The 27,720-nt window shown below is 44.1% G+C and overlaps 1 protein-coding gene across 1 annotated transcript; it reads right to left on the bottom strand.

Moving 5' to 3' along the window:
* Positions 1-8,862: 8,862 nt before the first annotated feature.
* Positions 8,863-25,385, bottom strand: SLC25A31 (solute carrier family 25 member 31). Its single transcript, XM_065405191.1, has 6 exons — positions 25,169-25,385; positions 18,744-18,871; positions 14,850-14,967; positions 12,204-12,358; positions 11,806-11,931; positions 8,863-9,063 (listed from the first exon to the last, which is right to left on the bottom strand). Exons 1-6 carry the CDS (start codon positions 25,383-25,385, stop codon positions 8,863-8,865), a joined length of 945 nt encoding a protein of 314 aa, XP_065261263.1.
* Between the last annotated feature and the right edge of the window lie 2,335 nt (positions 25,386-27,720).

Raw genomic sequence — 27,720 nt, 5'->3', positions numbered from 1 at the left:
ACTCAAACAGGAAACTAAAACCTACTTCTAAAGCAGATAGGTAATTTATTTACTGGCTTTGAAATATTGGCTGAACCTCTTCAGTATCTACTGCCTGTCCATTAGTCCTTCCTAGAAGGTAAGTAACAATAGTATCCACTTTTATAAATAAAATATTTGCATGCCAAGAAGGGACACCATCAAGGTGAGTTGTCCTAACTCCCTACAACAAGTTATCAAGTGTATGTTAAATTGAGGTGAAAATAATCAGTAAAGAAAGTTTTATTTTATACTTCCAGGTATGAACAACAGAAGCAGGAAACAACCCCCCTGCCCAACCCAGATGAAGCCCTGGCTGCAGAAATACATGCCTTTACCTTCCACTCTACTTCCTCAATCAGCCCAATCTAGATGAAGCTTCAACTGGTCCAGCATGCTGGAACAACTCCTGACAGCATCACCTTGGCAATAGCTTATTATGCCATGTTCATTGCACTGCAGTGTCTCCCCAGTGCAGGATTTGCTTTGAGGTCCTATCCCTAATCTATAAAGCCCCAATAATGTGAGCTAGATCAGGGGCTCTGTGCAACCCTTCAAGAATACACCAATCCACACAAGAAATATGGCTGACAGAGTTTGGAGGGGGAAAAAAAACAAAACAAAACCACACACAAACCACACACTCACTGCTCAAGTTACACTTCCCTCTGGAGCTGAGAGCCCTCGCCTGTGGAGCATCCCTCTGATGGCGATCAGGAAGAGCCCATAAATTTTACAAAATAAAATGCTGGAACATCCTTGAAGGCCTGCCCCCAATAGAGGACAATGGGGCAAACTTCAAAAATGTGCCCCATTCCATAAATACACAATACATCCCATAGGGCTCATTTTCTATACAGCAATGAACAATTTTTTAATTTTTTTTTTAAATAATGGTGTTAGCCACCTATATAAAGTACTATGGTGATGGCTGTTTTACTCATGGCTACGGTAGATACATACTCTGCAGCAGTTGGACACAGCCCCAACTGCACAATTATCTAGTCTTCTATTTTGTGAATTAGACTGGGGGGATGTGATCCTTTATTTGAGTTTATTTTCTTATTTGGGGAATCATGGCTTGCTATGCCAGTGAGCAAATGAGTCAGGTTCCTGTGCTTGTATGGAATAGGCACATGCATGTATACAAATGAACAGATGTCTGAATGGATATGTTCTGCTTCACCCCACCCCTACTTCTTTTTGCTGTACGGCATCTTGATACTTAGCATCTCGAGAGTGACAAACACATAAGCAATCCTGAACTATGCAGGTCATGACCTCAGACAGGTAGCGAGCCGGTGAAAAAGGAGTATTTAAGAAAGCATATAATTACAGGAAAAAATTAAATTACACAGTTTTTGGAGGGAGTAGCTAAATCAGGCCTAATGGAAGTCATTTAGACATACATGTGTACCTGGTTGGATGGATCTCCACACTATGCTGTTTAAGACCCTCTAGCAAGACTTCCCAGGTATAAATGCCAAGCTCTGGAAAGAGGAAGAGTTCTGATCTTAGGTTGAAATAATCCTGGGAAATGTAGTTCAGCAAGTGACTACAATCATTTTAATTAGCTGAATTGCAGCATCAAGTCTGTTCTATTATCCTGAGCTACAATGTCTCAAAAACTACTCTACCCTAAAAGATCCCACATTCCTTCTGCCTTTGAAGAACATAATTAGGGCACTGACAAACACTTAGCATCAGATTTTCAAAAGGCTAGAATGGTGGGAGCTGGCAGGTATGGAGCACTTTTGAAAGTCTGGCCACTTCACGAAAGCACCTAAATGGGAACCGAGCTCTTGAAAATGTGGCAACAAGGAATCAATTCTGCTACAGCACTCACTTTTAGTATCTTATTAGTAAAGTTTCCCACTGAAATCAGGGGGACAACTCATGGAATAAAAGTACTGCTCAGTGAAAGTAAAGGAGAGAGGAAGCCAGCACGGAATGTGCCTTTTCTAGTTTGGAGTTTATTTATTGTTCCAAGGCAGCACAATCTATGTAGAACAAAAAAACCAAAAACCACCACCACCAAATTTGGGCAAGGCCAGGAGCTAAGTAAATTCAAATCTTAGCAGCACAATTATTTCTATGACTTACCAGCAATACTTATCCCAACCAAAAAAGAAGTTTCAAGTAGGCAATCTTTGATTTCATTTTGTATGAAATTTCTTCTAAAGGACTTATGGAATATGGAAGTAAAGATCTCAAAAGCAAGTGCAACCTGGAGTGATTCCCCGCACTCCCTTAACCTTGTATCCAATATGGACAAAGTAAATCACTTCATGTTCATTTGCTGTGGAAAGAATCCCTTCTGCAGATAGGGGTCTGGCAGCACACGTACTCACACAATATGAAAGTGGCCAAGGACAGTCAGTCATTTACCGTTTGCCAAAGGTGCTATCATTAATGAGACTGCCTTTGAAGGAAGAAGAAGCTGGATGTAGACTAGGGCTGAGATACAGTGCTTGCCATGAGGTGTAGGAAGAGAGTGGACAAGGAAAACTACAAAAATATAGTTGTTTCAGACATGCTGCAGTTAAAGTAATGCAAGGAAAAATACTGTAATGGTATGCACTTCCTCATGGCCAGACGTGACATCACAGTGTCCTTGTGGGTAGCAGCCCTCGTCAACAGTCACTCCAGGGCAGTGGTGGTTTCTTTCAGATAACTCATCCCTCCAGCCAGGGTACAGTCTTTAGTTTGGATAGATGACCCTGGAAAGAATGGGCTAAAGTTCAAAACTATCTTAACAGAAATAAAAAGCTTCCACCTTCTCCACAGCTCTTCTTCAGCAAGATCACATTCAGCCTGCAGCCCCCCTCACTGGGTTCAGCTACCTTTGTACACCACTTCCTTGGGGCTGGTAGGGGAATCCAGTCTCAACCTCAATTTTCGGTTACAGCCTAGGGCCTGTACTGCACAGCTAAGTCAAATCCTCTACCCATATTGCAGTTTTCCCTGCACTATTTCCTTCCTCACCTCTTTACTTCCCTTCTAAGTCTCCCAATCTGTTCCCTGGTTATTTAGGGTGCCTCCCTGCTCACTCAAGACCCTGAAGGCACCTTTTGACTCCCTGCATTCTCTTTCCTCTAGCCCTTCCTCAACTGGGCCCATTCTAGGGTGACCAGACAGCAAATGTGAAAAATCAGGACAGGGGTGGGGGAGGGAATAGGAGCCTATAGAAGAAAAACACCCCAAAATCGGGACTGTCCCTATAAAATCAGGACATCTGGTCACCCTAGCCCATTCAGTAGTTAAACCTGGAATCACCTAATTTTTCTCAGGTGGGGCCCATTCTGTAATCAGGGCTGGCTTAGTCAATCATCCCTGTGGCGGGGCAAAGACTCACTAGCACAGAACCTCCTACTGGTTTTCCTCAGGAATTAGCTCTTTCCAGCCCGGTGCTCCCTCTGCAGGCCAGTGGCTCACCTGCTATTGGCCCCCCCCACCCCCATGTCCCTCCCGGACCCTGGTGCCCTTTGCTCAGGGATTCTGCCCACCACGGTACCCCCTCTCTCTGGGTCTCCCCTCCCCAGGGAACCCCCAACCCACTATCCCCACCTTGCCTCAATGGCTACTCTCAGTCATTATCTAGCCCCTGCTTTCTGGGGCAGACTGCAGTCTATAAACCACTCATCACCGGCCAGGGGGGTTGGACCAGCTGCCTCTGCCTATATCTGGGCTGCCGCTCTGCAACCCTAGTACCCTCTTGTGGGCCCTTAGCTTGGCCTGCAGCTTTGCTAGGCTGGAACTCCCCAGCTCCCTCTGGCCTTCCCCAGCCCTGCTCCACCCTAGATACTCTCCTCAGCTTCCTAGGCAGCCAGGTCCTTCTCTCTCTGAAAGCTAGCGAGAGAGAATGTGTGTCCTAGTCTCTGGCCCTCAGCCCTCTTATAGGGCTAGCTGTGGCCTGATTGGGGTATGGCCCCAGCTGTGGCTGCTTCCCCCCAATCAGCCTAGCTTTCTCCCCCACCACAGCCCTCTGCAGGGCTGCTTTTAACCCCTTCAGTTCTGGAGCGGGGTGACCACCTCGCTACATACCCTCCCCCTTAAGATCTCCCACCGGAGGGGTTTCTACCTGCCCATTTTCTCCCTGAGCTGGACCAGCAGGACATCCCTTTCCTGCCACAGGTTCTCCAGTGTGAGGAGCAACCAGCCTCCCTCCTGAAGGGTTTGGGTGCCCACTGTAGCCTGCTCAGCTCCCATGTGGGTTTCCCTCCCTGTCTGGGTCTCAACCATGGCCTGTCTCGCCCTCACGTGGATTCCCCTTTTGATATGGGGCCCTTCTGCCCCAGACCCTCTCCCTTCTGGGGCCTTGGTCCTTACCACCCCCTCCTTTGGGGCAGTTTCAGACCCGGCCCAATCTTCCGGCCTCTCCCTCCTTCTCTGGGGGCAGTGCCTTTTTAAATGCCCCTTGGTGTGGCAGTGGAAGCACCTCCTGTGCCTTCCCTTTGCCACAGCCCTCCCACAGTTTGTTGCAGGCTTAGCCCTTCCTTCAGGGCTAGCCTCAGCCCGGCAAGTCCCCTGAGGGCACTTCTCCTTATGTGCCCGGGCTCTTTACAGGCCCAACATGTTCGGGACCCCCCTGTTGACCTCACAGGGGGTATTTTTTGGTTGGGGCCTCCTTGCTCCATCCCAGTAGGGACACTCCCTCTTGTAGTGTCCCGGTTGCCCACAGGCGAAACAGTGTTTAGGCCCGGCACTGGCCTCCAGTCCCAGGTGCCTGGCCCTTGATGAGGTCCATGTGCCCTCCCCCGCAGCAGCTGAAGCAGTCCCGCTTGCTACTCAGCAAGACAGGCCACACAGGCTCTCCAATAGTAGTCCACCATTTTCTCCACCTTCAAGTCCTCCATTCTCAGATCTGGGCAACAGTCTCACAGTCCTTGCCCTGCCCCTTGTATCAGGGGAGGACCCCATGAGCCCACATTCTCCACCACTTGTGTCAGGGCAAAGACTTACTGGCGCAGCGCCTCCTGCTGGTCATCTCAGGAATTAGCTCTTTCCAGCCTGGAGTGCCCTCTGAAGGCCTGTGGCTCACCTGCCGCTGGCCCCCATGTCCCTCCCGGACCCTGGTGCTCTTTGCTCAGGGGTTCTGCCCACCACAGTACCCTCTCTCTCTGAGTCTCCCCTCCCCAGGGAACCCCCAACCCCCTATCCCCACCTTGCCTCAGTGGCTACTCTCAGTCATCGTCTAGCCCCCACTTCCTGGGGCAGACTTCAGTCTATAAACCATTCATCATTGGCAAGGGGGGTTGGACCAGCTGCCTCTAACTATATCTGGGCTGTCCCTCTGCAGCCCTAGTACCCTCTTGTGGGCCCTTAGCTTGGCCTGCAGCCTGGGGCTTTGCTAGGCTGGAGCTCCCCAGCTCCCTCTGCCCTTCCCCAGCACTGCTCCACCCTAGGTACCCTCCTCAGCTTCCCAGGCAGCCAGGTCCTTCTCTCTCTAAAAGCTAGAGAGAAAATGTATGTCCTAGTCTTTGGCCCTCAGCCCTCTTATAGGGCCAGCTGTGGCCTTACTGGGGCATGGCCCCAGCTGTGGCTGCTTCCCCCAATCAGCCTAGCTTTTCCCCACCACTGCCCTCTTCAGGGCGGAGTGGGGTGACCACCCCGCTAGATATAAAATTGTTCTTTTGTGAAAGGAGTTGTGCTGAAGGATTGCCATGTTGTCAGAAGTTCAGACGAATATATTGAATAGCACAAGTCCCAATACAGATCCATGAGGGGACCCCACCATTTACTTCTGTCCACTGTGAAAAATGACCATTTAGTCCTACCCTTTGTTTCCTATTTTTTAACAAGTAATTGATCCATGAGAGCACCTTCCTTCTTAGTCCATGACTGCTTACTTTGCTTAAGAGCCTTTGCTGAGGGACCTTATCCAAGGCTTTCTGAAAGTGCTCATATATTACAGCCACTGGATCACCCTTGTCCACATGCTTGTTGACACTCTCAGAGAATTCTAATAGATTGGTGAGGCATGATTTCCCTTTACAAAGGCCATCTTGACTCTCTCCCAACAGATATGTTTGATTGGTTTATCTTTCTCATATAGTGAGGACTGACATCTGAATTTATCTTTGTTGCTTGACTTATGTTTTAAATTAGTGTTGAAAGCATGAAGTGCCTAGGATAAGTGCCTTTTTACTTTTTTTGTACATCTAAATAAGTAAATAAAATAGATGACTATGCCACAAATTTTCAAGTTTCAGCATAAAAAAAGAGTACTTCTTAAAACTGTTGCTTTTCTCTTTTAGAAATAAGAAAAGCCATACAAAATCTTAGCAAATTGTAAGATTTGACTCTTGAAGTCTGAGATCGGAGTCTGCATATGACCTATGAACCTTTTCAATATATATTTTAGGAAATGACTTTACCTTGGGTTGTAGTCTTAGTAAAGACTTTTGGCTAAGTCTTTACCTTGCAATCTTCATACTAAGGAGGGGTCCATCATTCTTATATTTGCATGTGTATGTAATATGTTACAACAGCAGGATTTCAGCAGACACTCAGCTTTGTGTGAGATTATCATTATGACAGTCTGGTTTATTTGATTTTGCCATTTCCAATCATTCACATGAGCAGTTTTTCTTCTTACTACTATGACAGTTCTTATTTCATCATCCCTGGATCAGTTTTCTTTGCCTGCAACTCCACTGGGAAGAACTGGTTGTACCTTGTAATTCACGGCTATGACATCATTTTACATATATTCTATTGTTTAAAATTCCAGTGGTATTTGGAACATGCCATATGTAACTATATTGCATCAAAAGCAAATCAACTCTGTCTGATTCACCTGTGCATAGGGTTCTGAAAGGAAAAGATAGAGGCAAAGCGCAGTAGAAAAGTGATGTGCTTGTGGCGACATTTGTCTGGGAGGCAACTATGTTTTCCCAAAGACATTGCTGCAATGATCACAGAAAGTAGAATAGTGCTTGTTTACTTAGAATGAACTGGAGTTTTCTGAATATATTATCTCCACAAATCCCCGCTTTTGGTCACATTCTGTATCATGTATATTCAAAACCACAAAAATTCATAAAGCTTATTACTGGAGCAGATACAGTTTTACATATGTTTCCTTTCCTTTTAAAGAAAAAGTGGAATTCAGTGCAAAAAATGATCTTGTTAATGCAGTGTTATAGATGGGTGAGATTCATCACTACCGAGGCAGAAAGGTGCAATATAAAAGGACTTATAGTATTTCCAATTGACAAACTGAAGTCAATGGGATTATCCATCATCTTAAAGTTAGGCATGCACAGAAGTGCTTTATGGCACCAGGCCATACAGTCAGACATTAATTATAATGCTATGTACAGTCATACACAATAAAACCATGTGCAATAGGGAGTTACACTTGCAGAAATAATTATAACTTTCAATATCTATATTTCTTTGCATTCAAATTGTAAATCATAATATTGCATTAACATATTTTGCATTGACTCAGTTGTAGTCTGATGCTGCTGTTTCCTGCTGCTAAAGAAAGCCTAACAACTACATGGACATAATTCTTTTCATGTGCTGCAAAATAAACACTTTTGCCCAGATCATCTTCTGAAGATTCACATGCAGAGAGGTCATCTGGGTGAGACTTCCTCCTTTTCACATGGAAGAGGAGACTTCCCATTCCCTCCCTGGCCCTTCACAGACACTCCTATTCAGGAGCTCTAGGAATTTCTGGGGTGTGAGGGACTGGAGCAAGGGAGAAGGTGCTCTCCACAGCAAGCTTCTCTCCGCTCTATGCTCAGATTTCCATGTGGAAGTCACAGTCAGATTACCTATGAGATGAACCCCCTTCTCATTAGTCCTACATGAAGCTTCTATTGAGTAGCAAGTGGAGATCTAGGCAATGGCAGAGTTGCTCCTGTTGGAGGAGGGAGCCAACAGAGCAGCAGCCATTTCTGCAGGACTTTTCCTGGCTCAGAGGAGAAGGAAGGATTTCTAATGGAAACGTGGATGAGGGAAAGGAAAGTTTGCCCTCCCTGCCAAGTTTTCTGACTAGTATGGGTAGAATGTTTTTGCTAAAATAATTTACTCATTTATTTTTTCCTAATTTTTCTGATGTGATGATTATGTATAAAAACAGAGATTATTTAAAAAAAATTAAACAGTAAAAGAGATCCAACCTTTCCTGGTGTTTTTCTAAAAGTTAATGGGCTCAATTAGTCCTCACCATCTCACAGATATAATTTGCATTCCCCTGCACCACTGGAGAAACTCACCCAGAAGAGAAGGGCAGATTTAAGAGCAACAGTGCCCTTCACCAAGGGAGGGCAGATTTCAATTCTTTCAGAAGCTGTACAGAAAGGTGCTGTAGTCTGCCCAGGAGAATGAACAGACACATCTCCTGTATGTCTCTCCACAATCCATCCCAGACAGCCCTGCCCCTTTGTTAGCTGTGCCAGCGAGCTCTGACACATGGGAGAGTATCAGATGTAGGGCTATTTGCACTGTTGGAAACCTACTCCTCCCTTGGCATTCTTTCCTTCATTGGAGGCCTACAAGCAGAACCAGGGAGGCAACAAAACTCATTAAATGTAGCATTTAATCTCAGTAATTATTCTTTGATGACAGAGGGGCATCCTGAAATATCTATATTTCATAGGTGATTATCTTTTTTGTGTATCATGCATGTTTTATTTCTCATAAAAATTGAAAGTTCGGTATTTTAAACAAAAGAGCACACTATGCACAATGATTTGGGGGAAAACAAATAACTCTTCAGTTTTTATTACAGCATTAACAGCACAATAGTGAACTACTAACATGTCATCCAAATGATGAGACTTGTATCATTATATGTTATACAGGCAAAATAGATTCTTATCCATTATTTTAGTCAGATGATGAACTCTTTGAAATATCCAAATTGAAAAGTTCCTTAATTTTGTCATAAAGCACCAGCACTAACGCACCTCCAGTTCCACGAAGGATATTGGAGAAGGCTCCCCGAAAGAAAGCTTTAAGTCCCTCCTGTTTGTATATCTTGAAAAAGCAGTCAATAGTTCCTTTATATTGACGTTCAGCCTCTCCACTCTGCATGCAAATAATAAAAACAAAACATTCATGCAATACAGTGAGGAAAATGTATATGCTTAGTACGCTGCAAATGTGTTTTTTTCTTCCCTTGCTAGTAATGAACGTTTAAGTATGATAGTTTGGGAACATCTTTTCCTCAGTTTGCAGCCTCTCAAATGTGAGAACTTGAATTACTAAATACTTCTTTGATGTAATGCTCATTTAGCTAGTTCTCCACAGCTACATTTAGAAAGGCTGCAATCATTCTTGTGATGCTTCATTTCAGGTTTAGTAGGCAAGTGGATAGCTTAGGAGTTAAATGAGGTCACTCCTGTCCTAAGGGTGCCTTGAACCACTCTGATGCTATCAAAACTTCTGCATCACATCTTTTTTTCCTTCTTTAGTGCCACTGAATTATTGTATAGCAAGAAGATTTCAATTCTCTATTAATTAACAGAGTTCATTCAGTGTATATATATTTAAACAAAATTCCTTTAAAAGAGTGTTAAGGTTCTGACTTACACAAAAACCCAGAACCACAGGGCAGATGACGAGGAGTGGAATCCCTGCTCCTGTGGCTCAGTCTGTCAAAGGGTGGAGGATTGATTCAATATATGCCCATCCTCCAACCCTACAAAAATCCCTCTACACAAACTCAATATGATCAGGCTCTCATGAGCTTCATGGGGTAAAGGCATGGGTGGTGGAGCCAGAAAACAGCTGATTCAGTATCCCCTGAAAAGCCACAGGGATTTACTGGCCTAAGGGATAGACCCTGTAGAGGGACAGTACTGGAAAAGTGTAATCTAAACATGAGTCATGCAGTACAGATTGCTTCTCTTCATATAGGTGCCGTAACATATGAAAGTGATGCATAAAGGAAGACTTGTTAAAGGTTTGCAGAGGCCCCAGTGCCACCTTCATTGGGGCTAGTTATAAGTGCTTACAGCTGAAGGAAAAAGCCTCTGAGCAGTGAGAGATCACATAAATTTGTCCGACTGCTTGTCCACCTGTAAGTAGTGACATGCATAACTCTCCCTGTATCTTCTCTAATTGTCATCATAACAGAAAATCATAGAAGTTTACTGATCAAGAAAGCATACCATGCAGATGTTGTGCTTCTCCATCTGATGGGAATGTTAATATAAGTTGTGGACTGGCTGCTGTTGTAGACTTGTATATTGCAATATGCAATATAATAGGTGTAGCAGGAGGTATAATAGAGTAGCAAACACTGTTGAACTATTTGTACAGGATCTGAATCTACTGCAATACATTCAAAGGATGTTGGTGGAGGATATTGCTGTTGAGGTGAGAATTCTTCTCATTTTTAATAAAAGAACTAACTCGCATTGGAAGCAGTAATACTACTATCCCCTAGTTACTCCAGGAAGTTGCCTTCAGAGCCAAATTTATTATTGGCTGGAGAAACAGAAAGTGTTGTATCAAATGTTTGGCATCAAATTCTGCATGCATGTTGTTAATTTCACTATCACAGAAATCATCCATAGCAGCAACTGTATTTGTAGCTGTATCTGCAGAACCACATTAACTTTTTTTAAAAAAAAAGAACCACCACCACCACCGAAGGACACCATAAGTAGAATATCTTCTAGACCTATAGTTTTATGCACCAGCAAGTGCATAGATCTTCCTAATTACATTACTTGATCTCTTTCTGTTTCTTCTATGTCAGTAAAATCACTGGATGATTCTTCTGCTGGTGCTCTATGGTAGTGCGCATTTCCTTGTGGGTGGAGTTACCATTCCTACCATCATACTCATCATCTTTGAAACTACCTACATTATCTTGAATATTTCTACAGCTACTAAAAACCACTTGGCCCCTATCTTTTGCTGCAATGGTAGGAGTTACTGAATTACAGCCAATAATTGTCATTCTTGGTGAGAACAACCTCAATAAGCACAAATACATATTAGCGAAACAGCATAAATAATAGGCTCATATGCCAATCAGGCATGTAAAGCAGGATCTGAAGACATGGCAAGCATGTGACAGCCCAAAAGGGAGAGGTTAGTATTGATAGTGGATGCTATCTACTGCACACCTCAGGAATTTCTTGTGACTGAGGGCTAGATTTTCATGCAGAGAAGTTATTAGTGGGGTGTTCTGAAGTGCCCAAGCAGGTTAGGTGCCTAACTCCCATTGATTTTTGATGCATCAAAAGTTTTCTTTGATGCTATGAGAAGAGCAAGTACTCTTTAAATGAAACTTATGGAAACCTTTTTGGAACTGCCATCCTTTGTTCTAATACCAGATGGTCAAGCTTCCCCAGAGATCTAGGGAAGGAGTTCCTGTTTTGTCAGGAGCATATTTAAGGTTTTTACTTTTTGGTTGAGGATAATTCCTGATAGTGAGGATTTGTTCTCTGAAGCATCCTTAAGAATTTACTTCAATGTCTTAAAACACCTGGGCTCCAAGGAGGAAAGAGAACCAAGTTTACTAGAAAAACTTTGACCATGGTCTGCACCAAACTATCTCGAATGATAATATATTTTGCCTGGGTAATCACAAGTACTTTGAAGGAATCAATCACTACATCTCAGGTAAGTTAAGTCAGTAAGAGGGAGTAGTCAAACTTTTTCTTCAGTTCTCTGTGAGCTGTCGCATTGACCGCAGCTGATAAGAGATTTTTTTACCTCAGATGAAGAGTGCAATAAAGTCATGTAATAGTGACATACCAGATTCTTTTAATCCAACATGATTTTCAAAAAAGAATAGCAAAATATATTGCTTACCTGCATCATCATGCGTCTTCTGACAGTGTCAAAGGGATAAGACAGTATCCCAGAGAATGTAGTCACAGCTTGGGCAATGAGAAAGGACAAAATGAATGGTGTTTGTTTTGGATTTGGCAATAGCCCCTATAAAGAGAAAACCAACAGATGACCATGTCATTTCTGATCATCTAAAGTTAATGTCAAAATCAGTAGGTGCAGAGTGTCATTTTCCTAGCTTTCTTTTGTAATTACCGGAGAAAGATTATTTGAAATTTTATACCTCCTTTGTAATTAAAAAAATAAATATACTTTTGAGTATTTAAAATTAAAGATAAAGAAAAAAATTAACATTTTTATTAATTCCTGATGAATACTTAAAATATCTGATAAGTATGTGTTTTATCCACAAGAGTTACCTTAATGGTGTCATAACATCCAAAATAGGAAGCTCGGTACACAATGATTCCCTGTACTGAAACACCAAACCCCTGGTACAGGCCAACAAGTCCGTCTGACCTTGCAATTTTAATAATACAGTCACCCAGGCCCTTGAACTGTCGCTCAGCAAGACCTAATATAAAAGAAGTTTTCTATTAAACAACATGCATATTTGTGTCTTTGTCAGCACTGCTTTAAAAGAATAAAATTTTGCATCATTTTGGGCCAAAAGACATTGCTATACAGGAGAATCCATTAAATTTCTCTTACACACAGTAGAAGAACAGAGTGCTGCCAGGAGAAGGAAAAAGTACTCTTCCTCTGCCGATATGCATCACTATCTAGAAAATGGTACAATAATATCTTCAAAGTTATCCAAACTTCCCAATCATTAATTAAAGTTAGCTGATTCTAACTGTTTCGTCCACAAATTCAACATTTGATGAGGGCACACAAGAGAATGAAACAGACCCAAGGATAGATTTAAAGCAGCAGGCAACAACTTTATTAAATTTTAAATTTAATGGGAAGAGGGCTACCCCTCCTCTCCAAAAAATCAGACATTGACTTGTGTACCGTGCAGTGTTATATGGTCTTCATGCCAAATACTCAATATTCAAGGTTGGACCTTTTCAGGCTAACCCTAGGATTCAGCCCACTCTGAATCCTCTTGCCCTTTCCCTGCAAAGGGGAATGAGGGTGTACCTGCAGGGTACCTCTCTCTGCAAAAACTTAAGGCTTCCCATTCTCCCTTCAGGCTAAAAGGGCCCATTAATTATCTCCTGATACTCATATTTATCCTGGGAGCTGATCCCTTTCAGCCTTTAGCCTGCACTGGGATATTGGCTGTAGGTGGTGACAAAATGACAAACTCCATTTTTTAATTTCTTCCTTTCTCCTAAAACCAGTTTCCCAGAATTCTGTGGGGAAGGTGAAAAACCCACCAGACAGGCCCACCTTCTCTCCTTAAGGAGAAAAGTCCTTCCTGATCCCCCCAAACTGTCAATCTGGTCAGACCAACAACTTCCTGATAACATACCTCACCTATGGGCCGGGAGGGCACAGAAGCAATCGGGGCAAGATGACTGCTGCATGCTCAGGAGAACCCAGCACACAGCACGGGGATCGGGGAGGGCACAAAAACCCAGGTTCCTCGGTCCTCCCCAGAGCTTGGTCAATGGACAGCAGAGAAACGTCTTCTACTCTTATGTCCCCCAGGCTAGACACAATTTCCATATATGTTCTGAGCAGGGAAGGCCCCCAAGAGTGACTGAGCCTTTTCCCTCTTTCCCTGGACCCCAGTAGTTGCCTATTCTGTGATGATCCAATCAAACATTCCTCCCACTCACCCCACTAAGATATGGAGGGGCATTTTCAACAAGTATAGAAACATGAAGCTATTTTACAATATAATATGCCTAGGCCCTCCTTTAACATAACTCTATTGTGTTTGCCAATCATTTTCCAGCCTTCAGCATACTGAATCCTCAGACAATTAAATAGCAGTTTGGACATTACTGATTTTTATTGTTAGAAATCTGGTTCTTTTTCCAACATAAATGGGAGCTGCAACCATTTTGCTCTCCACCAAACTGTAATGTTTCACACAGGCTGTCTACGCTGCCTTGCAGTTTGGACTCTATAGGGATGTGATTAGCAGTGAACTCTCCCCTGTGGATGCGGCAGGTGTGAATTAAAAGATTCCTTGTTCACATTAAGGTAATACTCTTTGAGGAGGATTCTTTAATGAGAATGAGGAACTTTTTAGTTCTCGCCCATATTGTCCACACGGAGGAGTTACAGCTGTGCAGCACTTTTGGTGCGCACTGTTACTCACACTCCTGTAGTCATAACTGTGGGGTCTGGTAGACAAGCCCATGGTCAGAACATCACTGAAATCAATGGGGGTGATGCTGATTTACACAAATTGTGAATTTGACCCTCTGATTCTAAGGGAATTTTCTTGGCATCCTGTTGACAGTAGCCACATTACTGAAGAAAAGTAGCAATTTGGGACATAGTGATATGGCACCCCAGTGTCAGTTGTCTGCTTTTCTTCTGGAGAATAAAATCTAAAGGGGTATGTGGGTACACCTCAGAGCAGAACTTAAACATCTTTAATTTAGTCTTTTGAGAGATTTCTAAGATACATATCTAGGGACATATACTACCTGTAATATTTGTACAAAATTCCTATTGATATTCTTTGTGTGGAACAGAGGTGGCTGGTGCCCTGTGAAGTCTATGCCTTTAGAGTCATATGATTACAAAAATAAGATCCTGCAATTGTTGGCATTTATATCTGGCAAAATCTAGTGGAGTAGCTTAATGTAAATGTGAAAAATTAAGCTATATATAAAGAAATGTAAGAATTATGCTCTGTAGTTGTCTCCAAAGATTTCCCTCTCCACACACTTTCTTTCTCTCATTTTTAATAAAGATCATACAACCCTTAAATATATTTTTTATGACTTTTTAACTGTTTGGGGCATTTTTCTAAGTAATGCAAAGAACTCTAATGCACATAGCTGAGTATTGATTTGGTTGTAATATACAGATATATATAAATAATCTGAAACACATCTAGGGAAAAATTAGAAGGGCAATTTAAGAGAATTCACTACCTTTCCCAATTTCAGCAGCTAATCGAGTTCGTGCAAAGTCTAGTGGATATACTACACACAAAGATGTTGCTCCAGCCGCTCCACCAGAAGCTAGGTTTGCAAAAAACCATTTCCAGAACTGAAATACAAAAATTACTGCATACAGTTATGAAAATATAGAATTACAACCCCATCATACTGATCTCCCCTACGGCTATTTAAAGAATTAATGAAAATTATTAGGACTGTCAATTAATTGCAGTTAACTCACGCGATTAACTCAAAAAAATTAATCGCGATTAATTGCACTTACAACAATAGAATACCAATTGAAATTTATTAAATATTTTTGGATGTTTTTCTACATTTTCAATATTGATTTCAATTACAACACAGAATACAAAGTGCACAATGCTCACTTTATATTATTATTTTTGATTACAAATTTATGCACTGTAAAAATGATAAACAAAAGAAATAGTATTTTTTCAATTCACCTTTACAAGTACTGAAGTGCAATCTCTTTATCGTGAAAGTGTAACTTACAAATGCAGATTTTTTTTGGTTACATAACTGCACTCAAAAACAAAACAGTATAAAACTTTAGAGCTTAGAAATCCACTCAGTCCTACTTCTTATTCTGCCAATCGCTAAGACAAACAAGTTTGTTTACATTACAGGAGATACTGCTGCCTGCTTCTTATTTACAATGTCACCTGAAAGTGAAAACAGGGGTTCGCACGGCATTTTTTTTGCAGCCGGTGTTGCAAGGTATTTACATGCCAGATATGCTAAACATTCATATGCCCCTTCCATGCTTCGGCCACCATTCCAGAGGACATGCTTCCATGCTGATGAGGCTCGTTAAAATAATAATGCATCAATTAAATTTGTGACTGTACTCCTTGGGGGGAGAATAGTATGTCTCCTGCTCTGTTTTACCCGCATTCTGCATATATTTCATGCTATAGCAGTCTCGGATGATGACCCAGCACATGTTGTTTGATTTAAGAACACTTTCACAGCAGATTTGACAAAACGCAAAGAAGGTACCGATGTGCGATTTTTAAAAATAGCTACAGCACTTGACCCAAGTTTTAAGAATCTGAAGTGCCATTCAAAATCTGAGAGGGAGGAGGTGTGGAGCATGCTTTTAGAAGTCTTAAAAGAGCAACACTCTGGCCTTGGCTACACTTGCAAGTTACAGCGCTATAAAGCCTCCCCCAGCGCTGTAACTCACTCCCCGTCCACACTGGCAGGGCACTTACAGCGCTGTATCTCCCTGGGTACACCGCTGCAGGTACTCCACATCTCTGAGAGGAATAACAGCTGCAGCGGAGTGGCTACGACTCACGGGTGTGAGTGTAAATGCTTGCAGCGCTGTACTAATCACCTTGTCAAGTGGCCAATCCTCTCCATTGTTGTGACCGGCTACAGGAATGCGGAAGTGCCGGTTTCAAAGCTCGTACCACAGAGAAAAGCAAACAGTTTGCAGCTTGCTTTGAGTGAGTAAATGAATGAGCAGGGGGCCGGGAGTTCGGAACTTGCAAAATAGAGAGCTGACATGTTCCAAAAAGCACTCTCTCTCCCCCCACACTCCCTGTCACAATCCACCCCACCCCCCCGTTTTGAAAAGCATGTTGCAGCCACATGAATGCTGGGATAGCTGCCCATAATGCACCGCTCCCAACACAGCTGCAAATGTTGCAAGTGTGACCACACCACTGCGCTGGCAGCTGTCAGTGTGGACAGACTGCAGCGCTTTTCCCTACTCAGCTGTACGAAGACAGGTTTACCTCACAGCGCTGTACAGCTGCAAGTGTAGCCAAGGCCTCTGATTCGGAAATTAAGGAACACAAACCACCAAAAAAGAAAATGAACCTGGTGGCATCTGACGCAGATGATGAAAATGAACATGCGTCAGTCCGCACTGCTTTGGATCATTATCAAACAGAACCCATCGTCAGCATGGAAGCATGTCCTCTGGAATGGTGGTTGAAGCATGAAGGGACATATGAATCTTTAGCGCATCTGGCACGTAAAAATCTTGCAATCCCAGCTTCAACAGTGCCATGTGAACGCCTGTTCTCACTTTCAGGGTGACATTGTAAACAAGAAGCAGGCAGCATTATCTTCTGCAAATTGTAACCAACCTTGTTTGTCTGAGTGATTGGCTGACCAAGAAGTAGGACTGAGTGGACTTGTAGACGCTATAGTTTTACATTGTTTTATTTTTGATTGCAGTTTTTTTTGTACATAATTGTACATTTGTAAGTTCAGCTTTCATGAAAGATATTGCACTACAGTACTTGTATGAGGTGAATTGAAAAATATTTTTTTTGTTTTCTACAGGGTAAATATTTGTAACTAAAAATAAATATAAAGTTAGCACTGAACATTTTCTATTTTGTGTTGTAATTGAAATTAATATATTTGAAAATGTAGTAAACATCCAAAAATATTTAAAATAAATCGTATTTTATTGTTGTTTAACAGCATGATTAATCGCGATTAATTTTTTTAATTGCTTGACAGCCCTAAAAATTATCTAAAGAATCAGATAATGTTACAAATTAACATATAATAAATGTTCGTGCAAGGCTCAGAGAGTATGTGTAGTAGTATTTCATCCATATCAATTTGACAAAATTCCCTTTCTGTCCTAAGATTCACTACAAAACATTTGTCAGGTCTTCCCCTGCTCTATTCTTAAATTATAAAGAGCTTTTGTAATTCTCAAGAGCAAGCAAAAACCACTTTATAATACATTAGAATATGGTTCTGGTCAATGATTCTCCAAACCCACATTACTGCTGGCCTGTTGGGACTTTTTGATGATGTTACAACTGTGCACCAACTCCAGTGGTGCTCAGTTGGTACCACAACAGAAAAAAAGTCCCTATATCTCATGGGCCAAAGTCAATGGACTTACATCAATGATGGATTTGGCTCAGAGTGTTTAAGAGGTGCAAGGAAAAGCTAACAGGAGGGGAACAGATTAAAACATTTTGCGTCAGATTCCCAGCTGGTGAAAATTGGCTTAATTCCATTGATTTCTATGGAGCTACAGCTAACGATCTAGCACTTTAATTCCCACAACCTCTTTTATTGCTTTTAATTGATATATACATATTTTAACAGGTTTTAGCTAGCAAGGGAACTATAGCTTGTAACCTCATTCCTCTTTAGGTTTTCCCACAACACAAAACATTTACAAGGGCATCCCAGTGGACTGAGATTCAAAAAAAGAACAAACCGATTGTTTAAAAATGTCCTAATTTGTAGAGAATTGAATCCTGAGCATTGTTTCATTTATAGAACATTTGTAAAATTTGAGTCCCCAAAACATGCAAATGCATCCCACCCAGCTGGGTACATTTTTATGAGAAGGAAAAGAGATTTAAAGAACTGTGAATTCAATATTATTTACACCAAACATAGCCCATTTTTTCCATTGTAAAAAGGTGAACTTGAAAACTGAAATTGCTTAAATATATATTTATTTTGAACAAAAGGGACCAGATTAAGAATTAGCATGCAATACAAAGAGACAAATCAGAGAATAGTGAATGTCAGGGTTCTTTCGGGTCAGTACCAACAGGAAAGCCTGAAGCAGGAATTGTTGCTGGCACTGAAGAAAAAGCTTCCAGGAAGAGAAGCAGAGAACACCATATTTTTCTGAAATTACAGAAACCCACCACAGAAATCCTAAAAAGATAATGTAAGACAGATATAGATAAAGGGGATGTTTGAGCTATCTATTTTCACATGAAACAAATTAGATAACTAATTTCTTGTCAAACATTTTGATTTAATCAAATCAGGATTTTCCATTAGAAAATTTTCAACCCGCTCTAGCCCATATCAAAACAGGTTTACTTATTCAAGTGATCAAATCTGCTAGAGCACATTCACCTGTTTGTCTTTATCCACTCCAGACATGAAAAGCTGTTTGTATTTGTCCTTAAAAGCAAAGTTTAGAGCCTGTGTTGGAAAATATCGGATAACATTGGCTAAATTGCCACGCCAGAAGCTCAAAAATCCTGTAGGAGAAAACAGATTATTAAATTACATTTACAATGTTTGTATTATATTACCCTGAACAGTTTATATTACATTACTGTTGTTTCTAGTTTATGATGAGTTGTAAAAGTGGCCAAAAAAATTCCTATGGCACTGGAAAGCTGATTTTTTTTTCTAACACTAACCAACAGATGTCTGTATTAGTACCCAACAATAAGAAATCTCAACTCTTGAGACCATAAGAGAAATGACAATAACTCTCAGAAATGGTGAAGGTTCCTAACTTCCTTACCTCTTAAATAAAATTTGTGATACATGTTTTTAATGTATGTGAAAAAAATCTCATAACTCTTCACTGGGATATATATACCAATCATGTTCTTTATCTCATTTAAGTGTGGCTGCATGTGTATTTTAATCACTACAGAAGGAGCTTAGGATCTCTATCCATAGAATGATGAAATGTATACATTAAAAAAATTATCCCTTTGGACAATATAATTAAATTGTTAAGGGGACAGGCGAGTGTGTCAACTTACAGCACTACCAAGGTGCAAATCCCATCTGTATGTGTGGAATTCTATTTGATATGTGGAGAAGTTTGCATGGAGTCCATTTGTATGAGTGTCTCTAACCAGTGCTGTTAGTTTTCTCAGAGCAATGCTGCCAAAATGACCCCCCCAATATCAAGATAGTGTCCAGCAGAATGAAGCCACAATATTGACAGGGGCTTTTGGGAGCTACTGTAATACAAATAAAATAATGATAACAACAGCAATAACCTTCTAGATAAGAAGGCATGTAAATAACCTACTGGTGGGTTTTTGTGGTAGCAGGATCACTTTGGGTGAGCTTCCTAATCAAATCTCCTGTAACACCAAAATCTTTTCTGGAAATGCTGTTAGTGGAGCCCATCCCATAGCAAGAATATACATCTGCACTTCAGCTGCCTAACTGGTGGGCACAAAATCAACTGACTTACTTAAGGCTGATGAATGGGAAGCTGTCTCTGGTAAGGGAGGGACATAACCCTCCATTTCTGCAGCATTTAAGCCTTAACTTTAAGTTTCTAACCTTCCAACTGTGAACTAAATGTCATTATTGTCTTGCTGATAACCTGGATTACTCCTGACTGTTGCAGTTCCACAGAACACTTTAGGGTGGAATGGGACAAGCCATATATTGCCAGCTTCAAGCATTCAAAAATCATGAGTCAGGCCCCAAAACTCCATGAGATTGGCTTAAAAATCATGAGAATTTAAAAAATAGTAACTTTGGGGTTCTTTTTATTTGCCTTTTCAAGTCTTTAGATTTCATGCTTTTGTGCTTTTCTCTCCAATGAGCAGGGCTAGAGATCCTAAAATCTTTTCAAATGAAAGGTGAGAGTCTCACATAATTACATGATTCCAGGAGACAGGGCTTAAAGAAAAAAACAAGAAAAAAAAACCCCAAACAACATGAGAGTTGATGATCAGTTGGTCTCAATATGAAGTCAAGGGGATTACATATATATTTAAAAGTTAACCGTGTTCTTAAGTACTTTGTTGGACTGGAGCAAGAGTGCTCAGCACAGAAATGAGCCATAAAATTGAAAGCAATATGGATATAGGGCCTGACAAATTTATCAGAGATCTGCCTGCTAGAATCTGATAGGAAATATGAGGAGGTTGTGAGAAGGCCACTAACAAGAATCAGGGCAAAACCTTCAGTGCTTTAGCTGATGCTCCTGGGTTTCTCAATCAACAGCTAAACAGTGAAACTGAGGCTATGTTTACACTGCGCACCTTACAACAGCATGGCTGTGCCGCTCCATCCATGTCATTGTAAGGTGCGCAGTGTAGCCCCTCTTTGTTGCCAGGAGAGAGGTCTCCTGGCAGTTTACCATGGCGCCTGTGGCGCCATGGCGCTGGGCCCAGAGTCAGAAGGGTCCCCGGCCAGCCCGAACCCCCACCCCCACTACGCCTCTTCCCCAAAGCCCCCGTCCCTGCTCCACCCCAGCCCCATCCTTGCTCACCAGGAACCGCCCCGCACCTCTTGGGCTGGTGGCCATCATGGCGTCCACCTGTAGGGTTTCAGGCTCCACTCTGGCCACAGTAGCCATCAGGTGACCCAAGTGAGCCCAGCTAGCCTACGGCTGGTGGGTACAGTGGTGGTTTAGGGGGAGGAGAAGCCCCAACCCTGGCAGGAGCTGCACTGGGGGGGAGGAAAAGTCCTGACCCCGGCAGGAACTGCACTGGCGGGGGGGAAGGAGAAGCCCTGACCCCGGCAGGAGCTGCACTGGGGGGGAGCAGAAGCTCCGACCCCGGCAGAACATGCGGCGCTAAAGCCCCCAGCTGCCTTAGTGGTAGAAGCTGCAGGGCTGAAGCCTCAACCCCTCTCTGTGCGGAGCTGGCCTGAGCCCCTCTCTCCCCCGTTCTCCCTATGTGGAGCTGGCTCTCATTCTCAGGCTGTGGAGAAATTCAGCCCAAATCTACCAACCTTGGTATGTTCATTTCCCCCATCATGATACAGCCGTGAATGGATTTAGCCTCGGAGGCAGGGTCAGTATTAGCCCCATTTGGCAAGTGGGATCTAGGGCACACAGAGGTGAAGTGACTTTCCCAAGGCTAAGCAGGGAGTCTGTGGCAGAGCAGAGAACCAAACCCAGAACACCTGGCCCCCAGGCCTGTACCTTAAACACTAGCCAACCCTTCCTACCCCAAGGAGGGGGAGCTTCCTCTGCACTTTGAGTGCATGGGTGGGCCAGGCACTAGACCAAGCCACCAGGAGGGGGGAGTAGAAAGAGAGAGATGGGAAAAGGGACATGGGTGGGAAGCAAGAAGGGGGAAACATCAGGAAGGGGAACAAGAGAGGGGAAAGACTCCCCACTGCTTATCCCTTGCAGCTGCCAGCTTTCCACTGCCATCAGTGGCCCACAGTTCCCAAAGAGGCCCCAAGCAGGTGTGAAGCAGAGTGAACGTAATGTCTGTAAACTGGGCTGTTAGTGAAGACAGCTTGTATCTGAGTGTAATGATTTTAATACACTGTAATTCATGATAATGTAACTATATAGTTCATTATTATTTTAATGATGATGTTAAGATACCAATGATAGATACAGATTCAATAAGTAGAATATGAAAAGTGCATAAATATGCTGAAAATTGCCAGTTGGTGGGAGCTGAGCCGCCCCAAACACACACACACCTTGACCTTTAAGGCAGGAGGGGGCAGAAAGGAGTGAGTGGGAGGCCCTCAGGAGAGGGGACCTAGGGGGAGGGGGCAAAACAGGGGCAGGAAGGAGTGGGGTGGAGTGGGGCCAGAGTCTTGGGGGAGAGGGCAGAGCCGGGATGGGGCACCCACTGGCAAAACCAAAAGTCAGCACCTATGATGGGATGGGGAAGAGAAGGGGATAGGGGAAGCGGGGGCCCAGCATGCGGATCCCCTTGGCAGCAGCTGGGGCTCTCCCATTAAGCAGGCCCATCAAACCCTCACCCTGACAAGCCCCACCTCCCCTGCATCTGTACCACCCCGATGAGCCCCCGCAGACACCCTCCCCTCTGAGCCCCAACCAACTACACCCCTCCCCCCGAGCTCCAACCACTTTTACTTGGTCCCCCCTGTAGACTCCCATTGCCCCTGCACCTGGAACCTCCCTGTGCATCCAGATCCCCCACTGAGCTGCCTGCACCCAGACTGCCCCACACAGAACCCTCTTACCCCCATCTGGATCCCCGCACACAAAGTCCCTCTGCACTTGGATCCTGCTGACCCTCCCTGCCCACATCTGGTGTGCCTGGCGCAAAAGGGACAGGGCCCCAGGGTGTTTCTGTGGCAGGCATGGCCCTTGTGCTGTGTCAGGTTCAGCCTCACTGCACCAGGGGGGCGGGGGAGGCTGCAGGGTATTCTCCCACCTCAGTGGCCTGTGCTCCCCACTGCCATGGTGGAGCTTCCACATTTATTTATTGTAAAAAAAATTGCAGAATTTTAAAATATTATGGACAGAATTGGATGCAGAATTCCCTCAGGAATATAGGGCGCTGTACAGCTGTGATGGTGGGACTGTGAAGGGAGTGCTGGACAGTAGGGGATCTGTGGGTGGGGAGCTGGGCAGGGGGTATGGTGTGCAGGGTGCTGTGCAATTGTGGTGGGAGGTCAGCAGGAGGGGTCTCTGGGCAGGGGGTGCTGGGCATAGGGAGCTGTGGGGGAGGCCTCTGGGTGAAGGGGTGCTGGGCATAGGGAGCTGTGGGAGAGGTGTCTGGGTGAAGGGGCACTGGGCATAGGGATCTGTGGGGCAGGGGCGGCTCCAGGCACCAGCGCGGCAAGCCACGGGGGGGCGGCGTGCCGGTCGTTGTGAGAGCGGCAGTCAGGCGGCCTTCGGCGGCGTGCCTGTGGGAGGTCTGCCGGTCCTGCGGTTTCAGTGGTAATTCAGCGGCGGGTACGCCGAAGCCGCAGGACCGGCAGATCACCCTTAGAAATGCTGCCGAATCCGCGTGACCGCGGACCGCACGCAGGCATGCCGCCGAAGGCTGCCTGACTGCTGTGCTTGGGGTGGCAAAAACCATAGAGCCACCCCTGCTGTGGGGGAAGTATCTGGGTGAAGGGGTGCTGGGCAGGGGGGCAGTGTGGAAGGGGCACGGTGGCAGCGCAGGGTTGGGCGGGCCAGTGTGCGTCTAGCAGTTGTGGGTTTGTAAACAGTGCCCTTGTGCTGGGCTGAGTGGAGCCACTCTCGCTGCGCTGTGTCTCATTGCCCCCAACCGGCCCCTCGCTCTGCAGACCGCCCCCCATCACATGCCCTATTTCCCCAATGGGGGCCCACAAATATGTTTGGCACCGGGGCCACAAAAAGTTAATCCAGCCCTGCTCCGGGCAACAAAAAAACCCTACCCCCGACGAAGGGCGGTAGTTCGTCAACGGGAGAGCGGCTCCCGCCGCTGAAGCGCTGTCCACTCTGGCGCTTTTCGTTGTTAAAAATTTTCTCGTTCAGGGGTGTGTGTTTTTCACACCCCTGAATGACAAAAGTTTTAACAACAAAAGTGCAGTGTAGACAAAGTTTGACATGCATTAATTCAGCCTGGCCTCACTCATCTGGGTTGGTTTGGGGTGGGTCTGAAAGTCCATTCACAAAAGGGAATCCTCAAAGTTTTAGGCTCCCAAAATCCCTTATTTTAAACATTGTTTTTATGGGTATTAAGATTAGCATGCCAAATAGTTGCATCTATTGATAAGGGAAGACTATTAAAAAAACCACCCAACCCTAAGATATCTTATGCAACCCATAAATATGTGAACACACACTTTTGCTATTACAGCAGGTGAAGATGTGTCTGTAGATTAAACAAAGTGTCACTTCTGACTTTTCTATTATTTTTTGATTTATAAAATAAACTCAATTAAAATTGCTGAGTGTATGTACATAATTTTGTTAAAATACAACAGTGTTTCCTCAGAAAAATGCAATAGTAGTAATCAATTGAAAAAGAACAGTCAGTGAGGGAATCCTCAACTTCATTCCAGCAAGAAAAACAAAAGTCAAGGTAGGACATGGTGAACTGAGGCCTGCTGGAAAAGGAAGTGTGGGGGGGCAACAAGATGTGGGTGGGTTTGGGGAAGAAGTGCTTGGAGTGGGGGGATTGGTGGTGAAGTGGGTGAGGCGGACCCTGGAGCAGCAGGGAAGGACTGTCAGTGCTCTCTTCTGACCTTGTATTGTGGCTGCTGCCTGCTCCTCTCCTGCTGGCTGCAAGCCAGTAAGGGAGCAGAGGGAGAGAAGGCAGCCTGCACACCAGGTGTCACATCATCATCTAGTGTCAGGAGGCTGAGCTACAAGGGAAATCCTGCCAAATGTCTTCAACTATGCTGGATGTATGAAATGCCAGTAGAAATAATTGCATGACATGAGTGATAAATGCAGGAGTGTAATGCAAGATGCATGACTCCTGGAAACCCTAGAATTGGAAGAGGTTGTGGATAGAACAAGATTGTGTGTGGGGAATGTACGCGGTGCTCCATGTAGATGCACACAAAATAGAGCATTATGAGGACAGGGGGAGGGGGGCTTTACATACCCTGCTCCTTGGGGATGTGCACGAAGCAGGGGGCGCTGGGGGACCATACCCTGCTCCTTGGGGATGCGCACGAAGTAGGGGGTAGGGGGTGCTGGGGGTCCATACCCTGCTCCTTGGGGATGTGCACGAAGCAGGGGGCAGGGGGTGCTGGGGGTCCATACCCTGCTCCTTGGGGATGCGCACGAAGCAGGGGGCAGAGGCTGCTGGGGGTCCATACCCTGCTCCTTGGGGATGTGCACGAAGCAGGGGGCAGGGGTTGCTGGTGGTCCATACCCTGCTCCTTGGGGATGCGCACGAAGCAGTCTATCATGCCCTTGTATTGCTGGTCAGCACGGATCTGCTTGGATGAGGCCTGCACCTGCAGCAGCAGCTTCACCCGCTCGATGGGCGCAACCGTGGTCTTGGAGACGGCGGCCGCGATGCCCCCAGCCAAAAGGTCTGCCCCAAAGGAGATGGGGTCGAAGAGCTGCTGATTCTCCGAGGCCTGCATGGTGTGGAGAGGAGAGGGCAGTGGCACTGGCTGGGATGGGGCAGGAGCTCCAGGCAGCAGGCTCCTCCCAGCAGGCCAAGGCCAACTGCCACTGCTCAGAACCCGCCCCTGCAGATCACATGAGCTAACCACACTGCAGCCAGCGGCCTAAGAGCACAAAGGGAGCCAGGGAGAGGGGCTGGGCCTGAGACCTGGAGCCTGGAAGTGAGGAATTGGAGTTAGGTTGGCCGCAGGCTGGAGCTAGGCAACAAGGACTGACTGAGGAACCAGGGCTGGGGAGCTCCTGAAATGATCATAGTCGTGCTGGGAAAACCTTTTCCTGCCCAGCAGAGAAAGCGTCAACCAATGATCAAGGGTTCCTTGGACAGCACAATGCTGCTCATGTGAAGCTGCAGGAGCCAGGCATCATGTTAACTCAGAGATTTACAAAGATCCAGCACCCAAAGAACCTTAACTCTGCTCCTGAATTCGTGTTCCTGTTTTAGTGCCTGATCCAATTCCCATGAAAATCAATGACTTTGACTTTACACTACAGCAGTGTTTTCGTGGGGTACTCTGGAGCCTGCTGTGATAGTACAATGATCTCACCAGCACCTAGATTAATAGAAAAACTCAGAAATAGATGGAGTGTAGGGAATTTGTCACCCTTTTAAAAAGTTCTTAAATGCAGCATAAGTGGAATGTGAAGCAGATTAAAGGCAATTTCTAAATCTTGGGCAGAAATCAATTGCAATTTGGGTGCCTATCTAGGGGCTCAAGTGGAAATTGAGCACACAGGAATTTTCAAAGCTGGTGTTTGTCTGCATCCATGTTGCCTGAGCAGAAGGGACCAGATTTTTAAAGGTCCCTAAAGGTGCTGCTTTTGAAAATCCCATTAGGCACCTGTAAAAATAACAGGAGTACTTGTGGCACCTTAGAGACTAACAAATTTATTAGAGCATAAGCTTTCGTGGGCTACAACCCACTTCTTCGGATGAAATTAGGCACCTGTGTGCATCTTTAGGCACCTACATACCTTTTACAAATCTGTCCCCTTGTGCTCAGTGGGATTTTCAGAAGCACCCATGCAAATTTCCTGGATGCTCTGAGCTGAGGAGCAATGCCAATTAGGTGCATTTTAGCATAGGTAAAATAGCACTTTTCATATGCTAATTAGACATGGGTGCCCCATAGTGAAAGGTGTAAAAGCAGGCTATTTTCAGACACTATTGGGATGTGAGCAAAGTCACCCTGTGAATATCAAGCATAATAATAAATAATAATAATAATAATTGGCTGCCATTGGAGTCAGGATACTAGACAAGCTGGTCAGAATCCATTATGTTTGTATCACATGCTATTCTGAAAGCTAAAGATCACTTTCTTAATGATCCCTAGGTTTTAGGCTTTTCAGATGTGATATTGTCACTATACCCACATGAAACCATAGTCCTTTCGTAGTTTTACAATTTTGCTCCTGAAAGGGCCTGTTTGTAAGGTACTTTCCTTGTGTTTCAAATGATAATTGGTTTGCTGCATTTTCATTACGAGTCTCTGAATATGAGGGGCAATCGAATTCTGGGGCAGTTTGGGAGGCTTTATATCATTCCTGAGGGGTATGATCCATTTCTATTTTGCTATCAGTTGGTTATAACTATGAAACTTCTTAGGCTTATCTGTACTATTATCATTTGCACAGCTTGTGCAATAGAAACTAAGCAACATTCTTAATGTTCTGAGTCTTTTCATGGAGGTATCCATGGGAGCTTTGAAGTCTATGACTGGACTAGAAAAAACACATCCTAATTCACTGATTAAAATTTGCATTAACTGGATACACCCATGTTATGAATTGTCACTTTCCATAGATTAGCATTGGCATACCACTGTATTATTCAATGAGCTTTAATTAACTAAGCCTTATGTTCTTGCTTACAACAGTCTCAAATAGCATTAACATATACTTACATGTCTTCATATTTATACCTTCCAATAGCCTATGCTTCATAAATTCTATGAAATATTGCAGGTGCAGCACTGACACCAAATGATAATCTGTGAGAGGAAAAAGCTTAATCAAATGGTATTTTGAATGTGTAAATCTTGACCCTTTGATTATTGAGCTTCAACTGCTAAAGCCACACAATGTCTCTCTTTCAAAAGTAACAAGCACCTGCCATTTCATTCACTGGCAGTATGTCTTTTATTGTCTCTACAGCACGGCATGCTTTACAGACAAATAAGGCAGAGCTGTACCCCAAGCAATTTGCAGTCCAAAAGCAACTCCTGCAAGGAATCGAAATGTGGAAGTTAGTGGGAGTCCCTGTGTGGAAGCTTTGCAGAAGCAGGCATCCCA

This window comes from Emys orbicularis, chromosome 5 (genome assembly GCF_028017835.1).
Source record: "Emys orbicularis isolate rEmyOrb1 chromosome 5, rEmyOrb1.hap1, whole genome shotgun sequence".
NCBI lineage: Eukaryota > Metazoa > Chordata > Testudines > Emydidae > Emys > Emys orbicularis.
The sequence above is the reverse complement of the archived record's forward strand: the minus strand, read 5'-3'. Positions and strand labels throughout refer to the sequence as shown.